A 19,611-nucleotide genomic window follows, 5' to 3' on the forward strand; every position below is an offset into this window, starting at 1 on the left:
CTTCATTATTAGAATAAGAACTAAAATATTTTAAAAAATCAAAAATAAAACAACTTATACAGTCTCTAAGGATGCCACCACCACCCGCCAACCCTGGGTTCCTCAAGTTGCTCGCATCCAAATTTAATTTCAACCTCCCTTGCCTCAGTTTTAGCCATCTCACACCTTGCATAGTTTTATTCTTTTTATTTACCATCTGCACTTCCAGATTCTGCAATATTTGAACATCAGCATCATTTAAATGAGTCATAACTGTCATGTTCTAATTCAAAACCCCCACCCAACTCTTAATAAACAGTCACACATTTGTACTACTCTCCAATTTTCCCTCCATTCTAGCCACACATCTCCTTCTCCATAACCTCAAAACTATTAAATAAGAAATCAAACCCATCAATGTTCCCAATTGAGATTTTGGGTGGCCTATTTGACGGTTGTGATTGATAAAAAGAAATTACTATTTGATAATAAGCTAATAATTCCTTTTTATCAATCACAACTGTCTAATCTATTCTCGATGGTATAGAGCCAACAAGTATCATAATTTGGGCGAAAGCTTGATGCTCGGATTTATAAAAATCCCACATGCTATGGGGATGTAGTATAATTTTAATTGAAGACTTAAAACTTGTTTGACCTTGAGTTTACACTAGTTTGTAAAAATTCCAAAGTCTAAGATCAAAGTTTACATTCAGACATATATTTATAAAAAAAAAATCCTTTCACTATTCAAGTTAATGAGAATCCAAATATAAAGTTCGAAGACTAAAATATGGATAAATGAGAGCATATTGGACTTGAATAGTGATTTATATTGATACGTGCCAAAATTTTTAATTTTTTTAAAAAGTAACTAACAATGCCATATTGATATAATAAAATTTTAAGAAGACTTAAATCTTTTTGATCTTGAGTTTAACTTAACTTTTAAAACACGACAAATTAAATTTCTAATCAAACGACATAATTAGAGATGATGACCTTCGTTGGCTAAAGCAAGTCATACTGCACGAGCAGTATCAAGACCAAAGGTTACTGACACAACCTTCTCATCCAAAGTGACATTCAACCAGCTGAGAACGAATTGGTCCTTCTTTGTCTAGAGGAGAAAAGCCAAATTCAGTTCAGGAGTGGAAGTTCCAGTATTTCCAATGGCTGGAAGAAGTTTAGCTGGGTACGGTTCAGTACCATCCACAAAACCTAGGAAATCATTACTTCGTAAAATTGGAAGTAATCAGGAAACCCAATTTAGGTAGTTCCTTCCATCCATCCATACCAAAATCAACTGTCCGATATTTGGGGGATTAAAGTGGTGGTTGAGGAAGACATTTTTGAGGAAGTGTATAGGTACGCAGGAAAGGGCGTTGGCCTATATGGGTCTGATTACCATGAAAGATTGTGCAAACACGGTGTAGAAATCGATGCCTACACCATTCTTTACATGTTTCATTTATAGAATTGTAAAAACTATACAAGAAAATTTTACATACAAGGAAAGATTTGATAAGCGTGACATAAAATCAGAAACTTGATAAATGCAACAACATGCTAACTATAAATACATTTTAAATAAGGAGATACAATTATGAAAGAAAATTATGTGTCTGTTAAATAGAAATTAGCCAAATCTATCACTACATATTGATTGACAAATTAACCAAGTCAATAACTACACCTTTATTGACCGATGATAGCTCCAATCTTTGAGTTATCTTGTTAAGATATTTTCAACTTTCTGTTAAAAAAACAAAATTTTCCTACCCATAAAAATATTTACCACCCATAACTCATTTTTTGCCTATCTTAGCTCCAATCTTTGAGTTATCTTGTTAAGATATTTTCAACTTTCTGTTAAAAAAATAAATTTTTCCTGCCTATAAAAATAATTACCACACATAACTCAATTTTTGCACAAGAGACGCACACAAACATGTGAAGGAAGCTTTCTTCATTTTTTCATCTCTCCAAGTCCAAACAATGCCCAAAATGGGGAGACGGCCTTTCTTCTACCCTTGTTTTCTTTCTCTTCTGCTCGTCTTCGTCAATGCGACCGCGACGGCTGTTCCGCTGTACACCAGTTCGCGGTGGGTGGTGGAGGAGGAGGGAAGGAGGGTGAAGCTGGCGTGCGTGAACTGGCCGGCGCATATGGAGGCGGCGGTGGCGGAGGGGCTGAGCAAGCGACCCGTGGACGCCATCTCAGGTCGGATTAAGGCCATGGGGTTCAACTGCGTCAGGCTCACTTGGCCACTCTTCCTTGCCACCAATTATTCTTTGGCGACCTTGACTGTTCGGCAGTCACTGATGAGCCTTGGGCTCGTGGAGGCCATAGCTGGTTTCCAAGCCAACAACCCTTCATTCATTGACATCTCCCTCATTAACGCCTTCCAGGTCGGTCATGTCGAACTCACTGCTACATATATATATTTCTTTTGCGAAATGCTAGCAAATTTAATCCTAGAGTGATAAAAACTGGAACGGGAAGCGGATCTAGCTACTACTTCAATTCCCTCTTTTATATTCGTGGCGTAAGCATTTATTATACGTGTGAAGGTTTTATGGGTTTGTCTTGTTAAAAAATATATAGTATTTTACATAGAGCCGAATTCATCTTGGATTTATCTTTAAAAAGACCCTTAGGTATACTTTATCTCATTATGATATTTTCAATAGAATGATATTGGAATTATCTATTTATTACATAACTAGTGTCCATGTCATCCTTATAAGTTTTAAAAAATTTTAATACAAAATTTTTTATTTACTTTTTTATATTTATAAAAAAGATTTAAAAAAAAAAAAAAAAAAAAAAACCATTCTAGTATTCGGGGCATGATAATTACTAAAACTTCTCTTAGCAATAGTGGGGCAAATCCTCATATATCTTTGTGGGAGAGGTGCCTGGCTAACTTTTGAAAGTAAAAAGAGGTTTTGATAAATTAGGAGGATGCTCCCCATTGAAATTTCTCATTTGACCTCATTCTCGAAGATAACAAGCATGAAAAATTATATATATATTTTATATAAATAGTGTTATTAAAACAATTATTACTATGGTAAATGAAAAGTATGTGTTTTTAATTATTTGTCTTCAAAATATGAAAAGTATTTATGTTTTATTATTTACATATATTTTTGCTCCCATTGAAAAAAATTTGTGAGTATAATATTAAAATAATAATAATAATAATAATTTTAATATTTTAAAAATATAAAAGGCGCATGCTTAGACAAATCATATTTTCAGCCAATCGAATTTTGTCAGAATTTTAGTTGAACCACCATTAGGTTAAACGAAGAACTCACGGTTTAACTTTTACCCACCAAAAAAGAAAAACTAAAGTTCATATAATTTAGGGAAATGTGAAAGCCAGTTCAATGAGTTAAAAGAAAATGCTTTCAAGGTGAAATGAACAGCATCAATTACTCCATTATAAATATATAAAAATATATTGTGTAATTATATATTATATAATATTTTAACAATTCCAATAACAATTTTGAACTGGGGTTGATTATGCTTTGTTATTTCTCTAAAATTAGAACTTGAATTGTGGATCTTATCTATATTCAACTCTGTGTATTGTTTCTAGCGTAATGTAGGATGTTAGTTTTAATTATTGGTTATTGACTTAAAAGACTAATTAACCTAATTTCAATTAATCATTTAAAATAGTTTTGTATTGGTTTGTATGTTTTGGAGAATTGAAACTTCATTCGGTTAGGTTCGAGTGGTGTAGTTCGGTTAATCAATCCATTTCTAGTCTTATTTACTAATGCAGTAAGGTGGGAGAAAAAGGGAAGTTTTGGCTATTCATTGATGCATAGCACAAGCCCATGTTATTACATTATTGAGTAAAAAAAATCTTATTTAAGAGGATTTGACATAACTTACTTTAAATTAATGATCTCTTATTGTGACAAACATTTAAGTATGCAAAGCTTTGGTAATTTTCACCCATACAAATATAGCAGAGGATTTGTTTTTGTTGTTACTTTTATTATTTTGATTGCTTTTTTAAATAATAATAATAATAATTATTATTATTATTATATATTATAATTATTTATTATTCTTATAGTTTTTATTAATGTTGTTTCTCCACCACTCTCCATGTGAAACGTGAGTCTTATACAGCATTACTGTTAAGTTGCATTCGGGGGATAGATTTGGAGGCTTGAATTTAATTAAATTTGGATGGATTTGATAAATTACAATATAATTTTATATCATCAAATCCAAATTTACAAAATCCAAATATAAGGTTTCTCCTATCCAAACATCGAGTTGAAAGGAATATAGTTAATGTATGTATGTACATACAGGCAGTAGTATCTAGCCTGGCGAACAACAATGTAATGGTGATATTGGACAATCACGTAAGCAAGCCGGGGTGGTGCTGCAGCGACGATGACGGTAATGGCTTCTTTGGGGACCCATTATTTGACCCTGATGATTGGCTCAACGGCCTCACTCGGATGGCCACCCTCTTCAAGAATACCCGCTATGTGGTCGCCATGAGCCTGAGAAACGAGCTGCGTGGCCCTCGGCAAAACACCAATGATTGGTACAGGTAAATAATCATCTAGAAAAATACTTGAAACAAATGGTTTCAAATCACAAGATGTTACATTTACTAACATTCGTTATATATGTATGCACAAACTGAGGTAGGTACATGCAGAGAGGGGCTGAAGCAGTACACAAAGCGAACCCAAATGTTTTGGTCATACTCTCTGGGCTGGATTTCAACACGAACTTGTCTTTCATCAAGGAGCAAGACGTGAACTTGTCATTTTCCAGAAAACAAATGTTTGAATATCACTGGTACAGCTTTTCTTTTGGGAATTACTTTGCCAATGAGAGTGCAAACCAGGCGTGCGGGAGAGCAGTGGACGTAGTGAGGAGTATGGGAGGGTTCCTTCTGGAGAAGGGGTGGCCCTTGTTCATGAGTGAGTTTGGGCGTGACCTAACAAAGACGAGTCCCGGTGTCAATTTTTTCTTGGCCTGCTTCTTTGGGTTGGCAGCGGAGCTTGACTTTGAATGGGCCTTGTGGACCTTTGGTGGGAGTTACTATTTAAGACAAGGGGCAATTGGGATGGAAGAGACTTATGGATTGTTGGATTGGAGTTGGTGTGGCACCCGAAATGAAGCTTTCTTTGAGAAGATCAATACCATTCAGTGCCCTTTTCGAGGTAAGCATTATCAAAATCTTATAACATGTTAGAATTAAATGATTTTTTTCATGCATAATCATTTCCAATAAATTATGAAAATTTATACGAGATGTTATAATTTGAATATAATTTTTTTCTTCTTATATTTAGAACATGAAATTCATACCTCGAATTATGTGTATTTAGATAAAATGTAATATAATATTATAATAAATTTTTTGTAATTTGTACATATCCTGATCCAAATATCGAGATATATGCTCCCGAAGAGTATCTTTACTTATTTTCATAAACAACATCCAATATACAATCAAAAGGATCTTGTGGTCATCATCACCCAAATATAATGTGGATCATATTCTTGTTGGCAAATTCAGAGGCATGGGTTCACTTTGAACATCTTCAAAGGATTTGAACTTTTATTAAGCCCAATAAAATGGAATTCCATTTTCAAACTATTCTTTTATATGTATATATATAAATTTATTAGAATAATGTGTATGAATAATCCTCAAAATTGTTCAGCCAATAAACTATAAACATGATGTTTCCCTAGTTAAACTCTTAAGATTTGAATCTTAGCATGATAAATATACAAATTTTCAAGATGAAATCTTGGTGCTTAAAATAGAAAAAATAAAATTAATTTGAAACTAATCTTATTATGCTCTGGATGCATCATATGGGGGACACGTTTATTTGACTATATAATATAAAGCGTAATGGTTGTTATAATATAAAGCGTAATGGTTGCCTAACCGGGTTAGTTCAAGTGATAAGGAAAACTTATGATTTTAGTGATCCCAAGGTCATGAGTTTGTTTCTTCTTTGAAGGTTTATCTCAGTAAATTACTAGGAGTGCGTCAATGAGCAGTTGACTTTCACTTCCCGGGTTTGGTGGCACATTATAGTGTTCAAAGTGTAATGGTTTTTGTGGTTTATTTGAACCACCGAACACATGGTTGCACTGCATAAGTAATAGGCGCGATTCAATTGATTTTGTGCAAAATTTCACACTTAACCAAAATTATGGATTTCTGAAGCATTTGAACCAAGCTTGTACGTGGGCGCAGGGCCAGGACTATCAGAGGCTAGCCCACATCGAATACTTTTCCATGCATCAACAAGTCTTTGCGTGGTGAGGAACTCAACCCTAGGGCCATTGGTGCTAGGCCCCTGCCACCAGTCCGACGCTTGGACCTACACGCCCCAACGCTTCTTAACAATTGAAGGAACAAATTTCTGCCTACAGCCAGCGGATGAAGCAGGGGAGGCAGCAAAGCTTGGGACAAACTGCACCAACTCATCATCGTCTTCATCAAAGTGGAACTTCATCTCCGACTCCAGGATGCACCTCTCCTCCAAACTCACAGACGGCGCTGCAGTTTGCCTCGACGTGGACTCTGCCGGCAGCGCCGGAAAAGGCTCCCCCATTGTCACCACCGCCTGCAAATGCTTGGGTGGGGATAGGGACTGCGACCCCACCAGCCAGTGGTTCAAACTTGTTAAGGCCACCGGAAGCAACCCCTGCTAAAATTATGCACTCCCACATAACCATCTTGTATTGGATAACTGGCTCTTGCTGTTTTTTTCTTTCGACGAAAAGAGTAGAAATTCTTTGCGATTGCTGGTTCAGTTCTTGAGTTTAGGACTACATATATATGTATTAATTTTGTATTAAGAACGTAACTTCTTGAGTTTAGAATTGAATGAATTTGGACAAGATTAATTCTCATAGTTAAATATTTGTTACTTTTTGTTGGGGGGTATTATAGAGCTTGTGCTACATACTGGAAGAAAGTTTCAAACTTTTACCACCGAAAATTCTTTAAGATGTATTTATTTTGAAAAGTTATTTAGGAATAGTTTTGAATTACAAAATTAAATCTTCTCCTTTCTTTCTACTAGCATGCTTTTAATTAATAGATTATGAATTTTAAGAGGAACATGATAAGAAGCATGGAAGAGGAAGGTGGGTGAATAGAAAAATAAAAGGGGTTATGATTCTCATTTTGGGTGACCTATTTGGTAATAAGCTACCAATTTCTTTCTACCAATCACAGCCATCTTGTCTATTCTCAATCGTATAGAGCCAACAAATATCATAATTTGGGGGAAGTCGACCTGACCCTCATGATGCCTCGATGCTTGGATTTATTTTAATTGAAGACTTAAAACTTGTTTGACCTTGAGTTTAAGCTAGTTTGTAAAATTTCGAAGTCTAAGATCAAAGGTCACATTTAGAAATATATATATATATATATATATATATATATATATATTAAAAATCCTTTCACTATTCAAGTTAACGAGAATCCAAATATAAAATTCGAAGACTAAAATATGGATAAATAAGAGCATATTGGACCTGAATAGTGATTTATATTGATACATGCCGAAACTTTTAAAATTTTTACAAAAGAACTAACAATGTCATGTTGATATAATAAAATTTTAGGAAGGCTTAAATCTATTTGATCTTTAGCTTAACTTAACTTTTAAAGCACAACAAATTAAATTTTTAATTGAACGACATAATTAGAGATGATGACCTTCAAGAAACTTAATGAAAAACCCAAAAGTTAGAAACTTGAGTAAATGAATACTGAACCTAAATATGTATGATTTTTATGTTGACACGTGTAAAGGTTTTTAATTTAAAAAAAAAAAAAAATAACGTGATGGGAGAGCATGTTACCTTATCATCACTCTGTTTTCTTGTTCGATAAGGTCTTCCAAATTAATCTTAGTTGGATCTATCTCCAATTGGGATTTTATTTATAGCGATAATGAGAAATTAATGAAAAATATAAAAGTTAAAGTTTGAAGAAATATAAGTAAATGAAACCGAAAAGCTTGTCTAATTTTTCAATTGAGAATTTCTCTCAAGTTAATCTTAGTTAGGGTCTGTCCTTAATTGTGGGGGACTTTAATTGTAGGGCTACATGTCCCTTATTTAAGAAAGGGTAGGTACACTTTGATGCCTAATTAATATAAAATCATCATGCATGCTCCCCATCTTCATTGGCTTTGTTGAATTTACCCACATCATAGAGCTGAATTTGATAGGAGAAAAATTCATTTTCGCTGAATTATGGTTAGCCTTAAAAAAACGCACGCACATTTGTTTGCATTAGCTTGCAAGTCTGCCAATGCCCAAAAGAGAGACATGGGTTATGATATAGTTTCTCACTTACTCCCAAAGTATGAGGCAGCTGGCTAGCTTCCGCATGCGTGACCATGCATCCATTCATTTCTTTGCGCGTCTCCCACCTCAAAAAATTATCACATGCCACAAAACCCAAAACATAAAAATAAAAATAAAAATAAAAATAAAAATTAAAATTAAATTAAATTAAATAAATCTCACTCTCTTTTGCAATTTTCCCCCCTAAAAAAAATAAGAAAAAATATATTACAAATACTAAAATCCCATTTGAAATCTAGAAAATATTTATTTAAAAAAAAATAAAAGGAAGTACCACATGCCACGCAAGAAAAGAAAAGAAAAAGAAAAAGGACCCAGTAATTTTTTTTTTCCTCTCAAATGAATAGTCCAAAAAATAAAAACAAAAGAATCATATTGGGGAGCTAAACCTCTTTTGGAACCTGAAAAATATTAATAGAAGAAAAAAATGGTAAAATAGTTTCTTTTTCTGTATTTGATTATCAAAAAAAGTCAACATGATAAACTAAGGGAGGAAAATTTAATTTTACCTCCTTTTAATGATAATTTTTCTTAATTTTTAAAAATAATATCTGAGTAAGCTTTCATTCCTAATAATATTTTTCTAATATTAAAAAAATAATTTTTTTATTTGGGGAGGTGGGGTATTGAATATCCAAACGAATCCGGCATGACCAATGTCAATTGGCAGCCCACTTTGCTTTTGAAGATTGCCAAAACATCACGGTAGACATGCTATGATTAAGTAAGAGGATGCCATCAATTTCAACAAGTTGCATTAATCAATTGGGATATATAATATTTGCGAGGCTTCCTATATTTAATGGAATGCATGTCCACAAACATTTTAGATGACGGGGCTCTATTTAAACAGATTGAAGGTAATGAGGATTCATCATATATTCTCAGATCCCCTACATTTCAAAAATGGCTTTAAGAGAGATGGCTTTAGAAGTTTAAGTAATTGCTAACTTCATATATATGGTATGATAAACATGCTATTAATTCTTTTTTTTTTTTTATTTGGAACTTAAAAAATATTTAAAAAATTATTAATATTAGTATATCTCATTAACATTTAATTTTTATTTTGAATTGTATTAAAATCATTTTATTTTTAGTAATGCTGATCGTAGAGAAATTACAATAGAAAATATTGAATTTGCTTTTATTTTTAATTTCTTTTCTTTTTCTCAAACAAAATCTTTTATCAAAACCTTGAGGGGTCGATGGGGGCAGTTTTTCTTGTTTTAGTATGTCGTGAGCGTATTAAAATTTTAGAAAGTTATAGTGTAGAATAATTTATTTAGATTTGTTTGTATACTTGTTCTATTTTGTTGATAGATTGATAAAGAGATGATGAATTTACTAACTGTGAGTTGGGTCTCATTTTTTTTACCTCAATTTCTCTTTTTTTTTTAAGTAAAAGATGGGTATAATGCGTTTAGTAAATAATTTTCAACTTTCAAAACATCAACTTCTAGTTTTGGGAGCAATTTTAAAAAGTCAAAACTATTTTTTTTTTCATAACAAATTATTCTATATTATTGTTATCATTAAATTTTTTTTAAAAAAAATTACCAATTATCAAAATATTAAATTATTATTTATATTTCCACATAATAAATATTTGCTTTAGTCATTTAAAAACTTTTTGACACATTATAATTACTAAATATGAAACAATATTTATAACAATCTCAATCAACTTCTTTTTATCCGTTACAATTTGAAAATATTTTTTAAATTTCACAGACGTTATAGATATTCTATTATGAATCTTTTAGGTTTAAAATATTCATTTATCTATGTACAATTTTGTATTATTATTTTTATCTTTTTTCATCTTTAATTTTTTGTTTAAAAGTTACACACCCACAACACACGTGGCATGGGCTGGTGTAAATAAATGCAATTCAAATGTATTGATTGTTCCTTATGCAATACGTTGAAAAGTTTAAAAGTTAATTTTTTTATTTTAAAAGAAATTGTTTGTAAGTCACATCAATAATCAAAATTACTCAATTATTATAGCTTGAAATCATTTAATAACTTATAGGCACCGCCCCTTTTATCATTTCCCTAATTTTTAAGTAGCTTTTTTTTTTTTTAATCAAAGAAGGGTTAATAATATTGACCAAAAGGGTATGTAAGCATATCTATGTAAGCATACACCCAGGGAAGCAAAACAAATTCTCTCAGGCCTACCAAATGTACTTTATGTATATTCAGACTGTAGCACTATCATACGGTCACGGGTTCAATTTCTTTTCAAGGCATTACGCTGGCGAATTATCAAGGATACGTCAATAGGCAGATAGCGTTCACTTCTTGGATTTGGTATTGCACTATAGTGTCCAAAGTGACACGACGGCAGCTAGAGTCCCCATATTACAAAAAAATAAAAAAATAAAAAAAAAGTATCTCTTTTTTAAGCTCTAATTTCTATTTATAAAAATTTGATAAAACACAAACAAATTTGTGTTGACCTTTTGCCTAAATTTATACAAATTCTTAAGGCCAAATAAGCTGTGGAAAATTATTTTTAAAAAATTACAAAAAGTGTCATCTTAATTTTTAGTTTTTAATTATTAATTTACGTAGAAAAATTAGAAAAAAAGAAATGTATTTTTTAAGTTTTTTGTGATAGTGTCATTTTACTGACATATTAATAGGCAAAGATGGCAAGTACCCTGAAAATACTCAATTTACTTTGAGTATTCATGTTTTACCATGTCCAATTGATTTCAGTAAAAGATGTATATTTAATAGAAAAAATTAATGCGTGTTTATAATCTTGGAACACAAGCATTGAGTAGGTTAAGAGTTTAGGATTTAATTTCTTTTAATTTTGGATGATTTTTTTGTCATTGAGATTTGTTTTAATATATAAGCTTGAAAGTAACTCATAGGCGATATTATGTGTTATACAAGATTATACTTATTCGTGACATTCTAAATCGTAGTTAAGACTTATTATCAAGAATAGAAGCAATTTTAGCACACATATATGTATAATAACTCACTAAAAAGTTGGAAGAATAACCAAAGGATAGAACACAAAACTCGAACAAGACATATCCCAAAATATTAATTTATAAGTACATATTTTTATATGTGTTTCTATCTATCATAAAGTATTTTGTTACTTATCTTTTTATGCCTTTTTATTTATCATAAATTACTCAGTGATTCATCTATTAGTAAAAGATTGATGGGAAATTTTCATCTTTATTTTTATTGTAGACATTTTAATCTGTACTATACTTTATGGTACTGATTTAAAGAATTACAGGATTAATTTTTTAATTTGTAGGTTAGAACAGAAAATAAATATAATAAGAAAGTTTCAAAGCTACTTCTAATTATCTCTCGTTTCATCTTTTTATTCTTCTTTAGTCTTCTTTAGTGTTTTACCATTTTTCTTCTTTTTCTTCATCTTCTCTTTTTATTTAGAAAAAATTACATACTTGCAACGCACGTAAAATCGGTTGGTGCACACCATTTTTATTTTTTATTTTTTGAATAAATGTCATTGAAACGTTATTGATCGTTTCTTATGCAATACAAAAACAAAAATTAAAAATTAATATGCTTTGATTCAAATAAGAAATTGTTTGTAAGTCACTTCTGCAATTAAAAGTACTCAATTATTATAGGTTAAAATTGTTTAGTAACTTCTACGTACGGTCTTTTTTTGTTCATTTTCCTTAAGTTTTGAGCTACTTTTTTTTCAAAGATAGAAAATTATGTGTAAACACATTGTGTATACTAAAAATTTAGTAATATTATAAAGAAATCTCTCTCTCTCTCTCCCCCCTTGAGTATGGGTGTAACGACCTCAAAATTCTTATCATTTTTTTTTTTACATATAGAGTAATTATTCCTACGCAGCGGCAATACAAATCATAAAATCATTTATACATCAACTGTACAATACCAGATTCCAGAATATACAGACCATACAAAATGCCCCTTCAGTATCATTTACTTAAAAAGATATACAACTCTGACAAAAATCCACCCTATAACCAAGGTGATCTGAGCTACACTCTACTCGCGAGCATGATCTGCTTGCCTCACTAGCTCACCTGAAAAATGTTAGAGTAATGGGGTGAGTCGACGCTCAATAAGTGGAAATATGCTATTACTAGTGTGTGACAACTAAGTTAAGGATACTTTTTAAAAATAATAACTGAACTGCAATGAAATAAATCATCTGTAAAACATATCTTTCTTTCACAATTTAAAACATATTGTACCGTCTGTTTTTCAACTTTTCATACTGATAATATATCATACTACACTCATCATATACTGTAAAACTATAAACATATATATATATATATATATATATATATATATATATATATATATATATATATATAACTGTGCTTTTATCCCTGTGACTCTGTATGTCATGATTTGACCCCTCATGACAGGGTTGTGCGGCCCGTAGGCGGGACTCTATCTGATCGGCCCTCCAGATAAGTCATCATACTCTACACTACATCAGCCCAGGCAAACTGCATCCTCTCCTAAGTTTAGGACTGGCTACTACCTCGTCAAACCGGCCCCCTCAACCCAGTGTACTGGGGAGCTGCATACTCTCCAAGCACGGCTGACGGTACCCACATACTATCTAAGATATGTGGTTGCACTCTATCTGTATCTAGCAACGGCACCGTGCTCTGTAATCTGTATCTGTCTATGTATCTTTCCTCAGGGATCTGATACTATATACATATATACCTTTTTACTGTTTTCATCATGTTTCCAAAATTACCGTAACGCTATCTTTATGTACTATATATATATACTGTAAAACTGTATACTGCAGTTGTAGCATTTTGATGCTACCTTTTATCTCTGTCTGTATATTATGGTAATAGGAAACATGACATACTAAATTCTGTATAAAGCTGTGGTATAAATACCGATCTGAATAATACTGTATACATGTATATGTATATATATGTGTGTGTGTGTGTGTGTGTGTATCTCTGCTTCAAGAAAGTATTCTTATAAAAGCTGTATAAGCATGTACATTTCTCTATGAATATAAATCTATATCTATATATTCTGTGTAAACCCATATACTGGAAAAACTATGTAAATTGTATGTACTGTCAATAACTGTGTATTCAGTATAGTATGATACATCACAAGACTATATAAATTCTTTATCTCATGAAAATCTACTCACACCATACAAGCATTTAACTCATATTCTGTATAAACTATATAATAAACTGATATGAATATATGCTTATAAATTCTCTAATAACTTTATAAAAATTCCTAACATAACATATTTCCCTTACCTCAACTTTGAAAAGCCCATATAAAAATCTGGCTCTATACTTGCAGGATTCCTAATCCAACATCCTGAAAACGCAATGTCCCAGAACAAAACATCAGTATTTCCTAGTTTACATCATTTCCTATAACTGTCAGAAAGTCAAAAACTCAATAAAAGAGCTTACCTTGAATTTGGGATGAAATCCAACTTCTTTTTCTTGACGATCCGCTCCGGCAAACTTTGTAGAGAATTCCACTAGGAGCGTCGTGGTAGCTTTGGATCGTCGATCCGACGACTAGTGGGGCCGGAAACAAAGAGAGAAAGGAGAGGGAGACGTAGAGAGAGAGAGAGAGGAGAGAGAGAGAGAGAGGCTTCTTAAAATGAAATAATTCTCGAATTTCGTCGACGAGCCTGTTCTTCGTCGACGAGTCCTTCACAAATTTCATCGATGAGACCCTGTATTCGTCGACGAAATTCAGGCTACCTCAAAATCCCTCTCGATATTTTCTCGTTGACGAAACCCTGTGTTCGTCGACAAAATTCTGAAGACCTTTATCGACGAGACCCTGTGTTCGTCGACAAAACTTGGCAATTTTCTGAAATTATGATTATTTAATATTATCTCCAAAATGTAATGTCGTCGACGAAATCTACGGTCTCCTTCTGTTTCTGTATCTATTTTCCTCTCTCTTTAATATTTGAATATCAATATTTTCTAGGTCGTTACAATGGGAGCTTGAGTTTGAACCTTTAATTTAGATTCATGTAAATATAATTTCGATTGATCTAACTCAAAATTCATTCTCCCATAATTTTAAAACCCATTAAGTTGTTGAAAACCATCTTCACATTTTATCCTTTCTTTTAGTTTCAATAAATTACAAAAAATGTCAGAACCATTTGCTATTTCTGTCCAAAATTAAGAAAGAAAAATAAAAAACTAAAACTAAAAACCTGAAATAGGAACTAAAAATTGACAATCCTTTTTATTAAAATTTGTAAAACTACAATAAATTAAAAGCTTATGTAAACAATGCTCGTTTTTTGTCTTTAAATAAAATAATATTTTAAATATGATTAAAATTATAAAAAAAAAAAGTAATATAGATTAAAATACTGCAATAAATTTAAAACTAATGTATTTATTTTACTTAATTTTTATATTTCAAAATTCATTTTACACTAACAATCATACAAATTGAAAAATAGTAAACATATTTATAATTAGATTTTATCATTTTTTTGAAAATTTTAACATTTGTGGATATTTTCATTTTAATTTTTTTTTAAATTCATGCAATCATTTTATTTAGTTATAATTAAAAGTATATAAAATGAATTATTTAATTTAAGAAAACTACTTCTTCATATTAAAATTTTCAAACACTAGATTGCCAAAATAACTGAAACTATAGTATTCAATTTTTTTGCAAAGAACAAAAATAGAAAACTAGTAACATAAACAAACATATTTTTATAATTTATTTCTCCATTGTATAAAAATAAAAATATAAAATATAAAATAACAATGATAGCAATAGAATCCTCGTTTTTCATCATTTATGCAAAAATTTTGAAAAAAAAATTCATTTTTAAATATTTTAATACAAATTTTTTATAAAAAAAAAAAAAACAAACCAACAATTTTGTACATCTTACTTAAAAAAAGAAGTTTTAAATTTCTTTAAAAATTCAAATATTTTTAAATTGTCACTAACTTTAATTAACTACAATATAATTCCTTCTTTCAAACTTCCACCATTAGAATCAGGCCCATCATCCATCTCTGACCAAAAAATAAAATGGATTTAGCTGGAAAAAAATAAATAAATAAATGAATTTTAAAAAGTTAAATATATAATTCCTCCCACCAATAAATAAATAAATAAATAAAACAAAAGCATAGGACTATGAGTGGCCCCCAACACTTAACCCGGCTTATAAATAAGACCCGTGCACTAGTCGCCAATGCCCAACTAACAGCCCAAGTTGTCGCATAACATCATGGCCACAATGATAATCTTCCCAGCCCTCTTCTCCCTCCTCCTCCTCCCTCCACCCGCGGCGGCGCTGCCGCTCTCCACCGACTCGCGGTGGATCGTCGACGAAGGCGGGCGGAGGGTGAAGCTGACCTGCGTCAACTGGGCCTCGCACCTGGAACCCGTGGTGGCCGAGGGCCTCAGCAAGCAGCCCGTGGACGCCATCTCCAAGCGGATTACAGCCATGGGCTTCAACTGCGTGAGGCTCACCTGGCCGCTCTTCCTCGCCACCAACGACTCCCTGGCGGCCCTCACCGTCCGGCAGTCCCTCCGGAGCCTTGGCCTCGCGGAGTCCATTGCCGGTTTCCAAGTTAACAACCCCTCCATCATTGATCTCCCCCTCATTAAAGCTTTCCAGGTCAGTACCCCCCCCCCCCCAAATGTCTCACTTTCCCAGAAAATGCAAGAAATTAATCCCCGATAGAAAATGGAACGAGAAACAAAATTCGATGTGGAAAATTGAAATTTTTGAGTCGGGATAGATTCCATGGCATGGGTTTCGTAAAAGGAACACTTTTTCAGCATTATTATTATTATTATTATTATTATTATTATTATTATTATTATTATTATATTCTCTCCTCTATGATTGGCGTAGAAGTTATGCTTATCTGCTTGGAAATATTACTGGAGCAATGCAATAGTGTGTGTGTCCTACGTGGTGAACATTAATTTTTTTGAAAAAAATGTAACGTAGAATATTTTTCTTTATTTTATGTTTTTAGGTATACCTGAAACTAAGATTAATTAACAGTCCTAGTACATATCCTTAAAAGGGATTGACATGGATGGTCTCTTTATGTTTTGGACTTCGGAGTGTGGTGGAGTGGGTGAATAGAGGTTGGACAATATATTACTCTCGACTTTGTAGCAAATTGGGTAATGTTTAATGATGACAGCCAATAAGACATTATAATTTATATAGTTTTAGCTAGATGCTCCTATATATTATCTTTGTATCATAATCACATTTATGCAATATTGATGTGTTTGATATTAAACAACCACATATTTTATCATTGTTTAATTTAAAAATCAGAATGATTAATAAAATTGGTCAATGTGTCAATCGTACGAAATAAGTTTGATTTTGATTATATGCACTGAATGATTAGTTTCGTATTATACTTTCTGTACAATGATATTAAAGATTTATGCAAAATAGAATGAATAAGTTTTATACATATGGTATCTTTAATAATAAAATCCACTCGTAGGCGCACTAATCAGTCAAACTGTAACAATTTTCTTCATACTTAATTATTTAACAGGTTTTAATTTTCCTTTTTTAATCAAATCTGATTTTGGAGGTTAATTAAACAGGATCATAAGTCAGTTTTTTAAAACAAAAATATTTGTGATATGATTGGGGTGGAGCAGCACTGCTGCATTGAACGGTCGGTTCGATTTTCAAGACCCTATATTTGATTAATGTAACAAGGAACTCAATTTCAGGCGGTGGTTTCTAGCCTAGGGAACTATATGATAATGGTGATTCTGGACAATCACTTGAGCAAGCCAGGGTGGTGCTGCAGCAACTTTGACGGCAGTGGATTCTTTGGGGATCAGTTCTTCAACCCTGACCTCTGGCTCAAGGGCCTCACTCGGATGGCCACCCTCTTCAATGGCACTTCGAACGTGGTGGGCATGAGCTTGAGGAATGAGCTCCGAGGCCCCAGGGAGAATGTCAACGACTGGTACAGGTACAAAATTAATTACCACTAAAAAACATTTTGATCTATCAATTTGTATCTGAATTTGCTCTTGTTGATGCACCCCATTGGCCTATAACCTCCTCGGTATTCTAATTTGTGGATTGGTCACATTGTTCGATCCCGCCTCGTCCCTTGTATGAAGTTTAAGCTTTCAGCTTTAAATTTCTCGAGATTTGACTCAATTGCAATTGCACTTGCACTTGCACTCCACTCTATCGAGTTTTTAGATTTGTTACTGTTTGATCCCAAAACTTTTACTTTGATTAAATTGTTGCAAATTTTAAACTGTCATAATTATCATGCTCCCTTGCGTGCCTTGGTCCAATTCTGCATGTAGGTACATGCAGAGGGGGGCTGAAGTAGTGCACGCAGCAAACAAGGACATTCTGGTCATACTCTCGGGGCTGTCTTACGACACCAACCTCTCTTTCCTCCTCAACCAGCAGGCCAACTTGTCATTCACCGGAAAGCTGGTGTTTGAGCTCCACTGGTACGGGTTCTCAGACGGGGATGCTTGGGCGAACGGGAACCCGAACCAGGTGTGTGGGAGGGTGGTGGACAATGTGATGAATAGGGCAGGGTTCCTTGTGGAGAAGGGGTGGCCCTTGTTTGTGAGTGAATTTGGGGCAGACCAGAGAGGGACCAATGTGAATGACAATAGGTACTTGAGTTGCTTCTTTGGGGTGGCAGCTGAGCTTGACTTGGACTGGGCACTGTGGGCGCTGGCTGGGAGTTACTATATAAGACAAGGGGTGATCGGGGTGGAGGAGCCCTATGGGATGTTGGGTTGGAATTGGTGTGAGACACGGAATGCTACCTTCTTGGCGAGGATCGCTGGCCTTCAATCTCCTTTTCAAGGTATGGGATCTGTGCACAAATTGTTCTCTTTTATCTTAAATCTCACCAAGTCTATTTAGTAAAATCTAACTACGGATCTATTTTTAATTGTGGAAAATATTGTTTCCAAAAAATAAAAACATAAACATGTTGCCTTTAAAATAAAATAAAATATGTAACAGACTAATGAACCCAAAAAAAAAATTATATATGCAATTTACCATTAATTTCTCGAGTTTCAATTAATTTTGAATAAATTTTCATTTTACTCATTTGAGTAGAGAGAAAATACAACAAAAAATTGGTTTCCATTTTGTTGGTTTTTTTTTATCCCTCTCCAAATAGAACCCGAAAAACTAGAAATGAAAAACAAAAGCTATTTTTTTGCAACTATACATATCCCATGATAGTTATTGCCAAAGACAATGGTGTTTGTGTGTGGATGCAGGGCCAGGCCTATCAGAAACTAAACCACATAACCTAATTTTCCATCCACTGACGGGTCTCTGCATCCAAAGAAAATCATTGTTTGGATCATTGAAGTTAGGTCCCTGTTCAGAGGCAGAGGCCTGGAGCTACACTCCCCAGAAGACACTAACCATCAAAGGCACCTACCTGTGCTTGCAAGCAGATGACGTAGGGGAACCTGCAACACTTGGAATCATTTGCAGCGGTGCAGATTCGAAATGGAACCCCATTTCAGATTCTAAGATGCATCTCTCCTCCAACATCACAAACGATGTTTCGCTCTGCCTGGACGTCAACCCTACCAGCAAAACCATTGTTACCAACACCTGCAAATGCTTGAGTAGGGACAGTTCGTGCGACCCTGCAAGCCAGTGGTTCAAAATTATCAACAGCACGAGATGTTCGAGCTCAACCACACAGAAATCTTTTCTCAATCTAAACTCGCTGTTGGATTTTGGATTGACAGGGAGTCTTTGAGCTTACCATGAGAAAAAAAATAATGATGCTAGTGAAAGAGAAAATATATATATATATATATATATAGAGAGAGAGAGAGAGAGAGAGAGAGAGAGAGAAAGATATTAAAACACGTACACTGAAATTCAAAGAACTAGCATGACTTGAAATAATGAAATTCTAGTGGAGATACTAACGGGCAATCTCTCAATGCATATGGGAGTTGTCCCATTATATAATACAAAATTCAATATGAGACAGTTGTTTTGCCAGAAAGTTTCTTAGAGTCAGAAAATGCTCATCAGATGTAAAAATATGACTATAAGCTTTTACAAGTACTGCAGAATAAATAACTTCTTCCACATATTTTGTTATAAAATTGTGTCAACCTTTGACAAACCACCAAATATCTTTTGACACGTCCCAAATACT

At 33.2% G+C, this 19,611-nt stretch overlaps 2 protein-coding genes across 2 annotated transcripts; both read left to right on the forward strand.

The window, feature by feature from the left end:
• Positions 1-1,986: 1,986 nt before the first annotated feature.
• LOC131144026 (glycosyl hydrolase 5 family protein-like) lies at positions 1,987-6,709 on the forward strand. The gene is made up of 4 exons (XM_058092369.1): positions 1,987-2,388; positions 4,324-4,571; positions 4,673-5,193; positions 6,249-6,709. The coding sequence occupies exons 1-4, from the start codon at positions 1,987-1,989 to the stop codon at positions 6,707-6,709; spliced, it is 1,632 nt and encodes a 543-aa protein (XP_057948352.1).
• An 8,925-nt stretch (positions 6,710-15,634) lies between these two features.
• Positions 15,635-19,455, forward strand: LOC131145229 (glycosyl hydrolase 5 family protein-like). Its single transcript, XM_058094374.1, has 4 exons — positions 15,635-16,061; positions 17,159-17,406; positions 17,756-18,276; positions 18,704-19,455. The coding sequence occupies exons 1-4, from the start codon at positions 15,669-15,671 to the stop codon at positions 19,198-19,200; spliced, it is 1,659 nt and encodes a 552-aa protein (XP_057950357.1). The 5' UTR covers positions 15,635-15,668; the 3' UTR covers positions 19,201-19,455.
• Positions 19,456-19,611: the final 156 nt, after the last annotated feature.

The sequence above is a fragment of the Malania oleifera genome, chromosome 12 (assembly GCF_029873635.1).
Source record: "Malania oleifera isolate guangnan ecotype guangnan chromosome 12, ASM2987363v1, whole genome shotgun sequence".
Taxonomy (NCBI): domain Eukaryota; kingdom Viridiplantae; phylum Streptophyta; class Magnoliopsida; order Santalales; family Ximeniaceae; genus Malania; species Malania oleifera.